Consider the following 4,388-nt stretch of genomic DNA (forward strand, 5'->3'; position numbering starts at 1 on the left):
TTCTCCCCATGAGGGTGGTGGGACACTGGGAGTGGTTGAATGGAGAAGGTTTGGATGTGTTCAAGGCCAGGTTGGGCACAGGAGCTTGGAGCAACCTGCTCTAGTGGAAGGTGTCCCTTCCAGGTTGGAACTGGATGATCTTAAGGCCCTTTCCAACCCAACCCATTCCATGGTTCCATGAGTTGGGGCCTGAAACATTGGAGGCTTTTCACAACGGGAGGTTTCTTGTGTTCCAAAGACAAGAAACGACCACAGAAACGCTAAAAACTTCCCCCCAACCCCCCAAAAAAGAGCTAAATTTTGGAGAAGACCATTTTGGGATGAAGCCTCCAAAAAGCTGCCTCTTTGGGTTGTGTCCACCTCAGTTTTGGGGCAGAAAAGTGTGATTTTGGGGTCAATTCTCTTCTAGATGAGCAGGGAAGGGGCTGTGGCATCGAGAACGCGTTGAGAGCCCCAGAGGTCCTGAGTGAGCAGATTTGGTCACGTTTTTGTGGTCGAAGAGGTCAGGATTGTGAAAGACGTTTCCTTCCCCTCCTTGGGATGAGCTGACGCTTCCGCCCCACCCCAGAGATCCGGCTGGTATCCAAAGGGAAAGGCTCCGAGATGTTGCCAGCAGGAGACATCGAGGAGATGGAGCTGGGAGAGCAGGAGCAGAAAGCACCTAAAGGAGGTAGCGGGGTGAGGGGATGGGTTTGGGCACCCAGGGATGGGTAGTGGGGTGAGGGGATGGGTTTGGGCACCCAGGGATGGGTAGTGGGGTGAGGGGATGGGTTTGGGCACCCAGGGGAGGGTTTGAGCTCTTTAAAGCAGCTTCTGTCTGAAGCTGTAGCCAGATGTTGACACGTGGCTCCTCCATTGGCTCTCGGTGTAAGAAGAGGGTGGAGAACAGGGCGGTGGAGCCCCTCGAGAGGTGGTTTTGGGGTGATCTCTCTCTTTGTGCTCTCCTTTAAGAGAACATCTCTTGGGGGGATGCTTTTTGGGGTCACCTCACCCCTGACAATGTCCATCATTCCCTTGCTTCCAGACAGAGCCATCACGCTGCTCTACGTGCTCCTGGCCCTCACCTTCGTGGTCTTCATGGCTCTCACCATTGTCAACCTCCAGAGAGGTGAGTCCACCACATGCTCCCCAAGTACCGTTTGGGTCAGAACACCACTGGATGGAGCAGAACGTGGTCCTGAGTTCAGATTGAAGGGCCTTGTGCAGCCCCAGGGCCCGATTCCAAGTGAAGACCAGCTCTTTCTTCCTCTCCCTTAGTCTCCATGGCATGGGAAGCACTGGAAGAGGCCAGGATGTGGAGTGAGAGCAGCCACACAACAGCGTGGCACAACCTCTCGCAGGTCCAACACGCCCTTGGTACGACATCTCCCCCCCAACCACCTCCCTGGTCCCTGCTGCGTCCTCAATATCCACATGGATTCCCCTCCCCCCAGCGCTTCCCAGTGGGAATAAAACCATCCAAAACCGTTTCCCCTTGAGTCAGGTCTTGTTCTGAGTTTCCTCCTCTTCTGTTCCCTGCAGACAAGCAGCTTTCTGGCGAGCTCAAGGCCATTCACATCCGGCTCCTCAATGGTATGCCAAGGAAAAGGCAATATGGGGGGAGATTCCCGCAGGATCCCAAATCCGGCAGCATCCAGATGGGATCAAAGTGGAGTTTTCCCTCCTTCCAGTGTCTCAGGAGGTGGAGAACGTGCAGTCGAGGATGAGCCAGTGTGAAGCAGAGTGTGGGAAGGAGCTGTTGGGTCGCCTCCAAGAGCTGGGTGAGAATGTGGTTTTGATGGAAAATCCTTAAATTTGGCCCTTTCCCTCGATTCTCCAAACGCCTGGAATCGGGGAAAGGTGCTGGGAATGCGTGAAGCCGACTTTGGGATGATGGGAAGTGGGATATCGGAGGAAAACAAGCCTGGATGTGAAGAAATGGAACACAAACGTCATTGACCCAAAGAGCTTTTTAGTGCCGGGCTTGAAAAGAAGAACAACTCACATCACGGTGGGAATGGGGATGGGAAAAGGGGGAAAAGGGGATAGAAATGGAGGGATTTGGGTGTTGTCAGCACCCAAATTCCCTTCAATCCATCCCAGAGGGAAGGGACGCGCTGGAGCCGGTGCTGGGGCAGCTGGAGGGGGTGAAGCGGGAGCTCTCCATGGTGCTGGAGGAGACGCGCAACCTCTCCCGTGAGCGCCGAGCCCCCCCTCCCTGTGCTTCCCTATGGATTTTCCTATGGCTTCCACGCTTCCATCCCGCTTCCCTGCAGGAATCCTCTGCACGACGTGTCCCGCCGGTTGGCTGCAGTTTGCCAGGACCTGCTACTTCTTCTCCAGCAGCACCAAGTCCTGGTTGGCAGCGAAGGACTTCTGCGGCAACCTCAATGCTCACTTGGCCGTCGTCAGCTCCGAGCAGGAGAATGTGAGTGGAGAAATCCCATCGAATCCCATGAGTTCCGAGGGATATCGGGATATCGGGCAGCGATTCCAGCAACAGGGAGCTGGAGGAGGAAGATGCAACGGGTTGAGGTGGTTCTTTGGCCGCGTTGCCATGGATCTGACCCCAAAGGACCTGGGCTGGGTGGATACGGAGCAGGGAAAGCTGGATGCTCCGCTGGGAGATGTGTGAGTCTGAGGGAGTCCTGGGATAGGAGAGGGGCTCACCTGAGTTTGAGGTGGGTGTTGCAGTGCTCCATGGGGATAGGTCCTTGTGATCGTACGGGAATCCCTTGGGAAGAGCAGGAATCCTTTGGGGAGGACAGGAATCTCTTGGGAAGGGCAGAAAGCCCTTGGAAAGGACAGAAATCCCTTGGAAAGATCAGGAATTCTTTGAGAAGGACAGGAATCTCTTGGGAAGGATAGAATTCCCTTGGAAAGGGCAGAAATCCCTTGGAAAGGTCAGAGATCCCTTGGAAGGGACAGAAAACCCTTGGAAAGGGAAGGAATCCTTTAGAAAGGACAGGGCAGAAATCCCTCTGGAAAGGGCAGAAACCCCTTGGAAAGGGATGAAACCCTTTGGAAAGGGATGAAACCCCTTGGAAAAGGCAGGAATCCCTTGGAAAGGGATGAAACCGCTTGGAAAAGGCAGGAATCCCTTGGAAAGGGATGAAACCCCTTGGAAAAGGCAGGAATCCCTTGGAAAGGGATGAAACCCCTTGGAAAAGGCAGAACCCCCTTGGAAAAGGCAGGAATCCCTTGGAAAAGGCAGGAATCCCTTGGAAAAGGCAGGAATCCCTTGGAAAGGGCAGGAATCCCTTGGAAAGGACAAGAATCCCTTGGAAAGGACAGAAATCCCCCCAGTCTCTCGAGCACCTGAAATCGGGGCTAAACCTGGAGATTTTGGGGTTCTTTGGGGCAAAGCATCACTTTGGCCCATCCCTTTGCAAGGAACAGGCTCTCAGCAACTTCCGCTTCCTTCCTGATCCCTTTTCCTTCCCTTTTCCCACCCTGTTGGTAGAAATTCCTGGCAAATCACATCATGGAGAACCGGGTCTTCTGGCTGGGCCTGACGGACACCTACAGGGAAGGCCAGTGGCAGTGGGAGGACGGCAGCTTCCTCTCGATCTCGTACGTTTTGGGCCCCATCGGAGGGTAAATCCCCCCCAATTCAGCTTTTAGCCCCTTTCTGCACCCAAAACAAAGCTCTTCCTCCTCCATCCGCTCCGTTTTAGTGCTTCCAGAGCACAGGAATGAGCTTTGTGCTGCCGAAGAGGCCAAAAGGGGCCATAGAAGGAGCTGTTGGGTCTCTTCACCCTGTATCCAAGGGTTTTTCCCAATGGATCTCCTCATTCTTGGGATGCTGGGAGAAACATCACTGTTTTCCCACCTGGAACAGCAGGAAAATGGGAAAAGCATTGAAATTGTATCCCTGAAGGCACCAAAATGGTGTTTAATGGGGGGGGGGAAGGTTCTTTTTGGGATGCTGCCCTTGCGCTTCCATCCAACTCCTTATCCCAAATCCCAACCCCAAAATGCTCCCAAATGGCACATTTTCCACCCAAACTGATGTGCCCCCCCATCTCCTTCCCAGGTTCTGGAATAGCGGTGAACCCAACAACGTGGGGCAACACGGGGAGGATTGTGCCACCATCTTCTCCAATGGGCTCTGGAATGATGTGTCCTGTTCCAAAACAGAGGCTTGGATCTGTGAGCGCCCCTGTTAGTGCTTCCCCTTCCCAAGGGATTCAACTAGGAGGGGAACACAGGAAAAACATGGATCTGGGCAACAAAGGTGTTCAAAAATGGGGCTCCTGCTTCCCAGAAGTCCCTCTTTTGGGGGGATTCTGGGATTTGGGGAAAAGGAGGGATTTGGTGTGGAATCCGCGGAAGGAAAAGGAATAAATAAAGAGTTTTGATGGTGATTCGGAGCCAAACTCGGGTCCATGGAGGGGGGAGGGCGGGAT

The 4,388-nt window shown here is 53.9% G+C and overlaps 1 protein-coding gene across 1 annotated transcript; it reads left to right on the forward strand.

The window, feature by feature from the left end:
- Positions 1–603: 603 nt before the first annotated feature.
- On the forward strand, positions 604–4,131 carry LOC104411268 (C-type lectin domain family 17, member A-like; the record flags this gene model as incomplete). The annotated part of the gene is made up of 9 exons (XM_010021651.1): positions 604–670; positions 1,025–1,108; positions 1,258–1,356; positions 1,522–1,572; positions 1,671–1,760; positions 2,083–2,175; positions 2,256–2,407; positions 3,443–3,576; positions 4,016–4,131. Coding segments are annotated over exons 1-9 (886 nt in total), but the record flags the coding sequence as incomplete, so codon positions are not given.
- Positions 4,132–4,388: the final 257 nt, after the last annotated feature.

This window comes from Nestor notabilis, unplaced genomic scaffold (assembly GCF_000696875.1).
Source record: "Nestor notabilis isolate BGI_N333 unplaced genomic scaffold, ASM69687v1 scaffold34279, whole genome shotgun sequence".
Classification (NCBI taxonomy): domain Eukaryota; kingdom Metazoa; phylum Chordata; class Aves; order Psittaciformes; family Psittacidae; genus Nestor; species Nestor notabilis.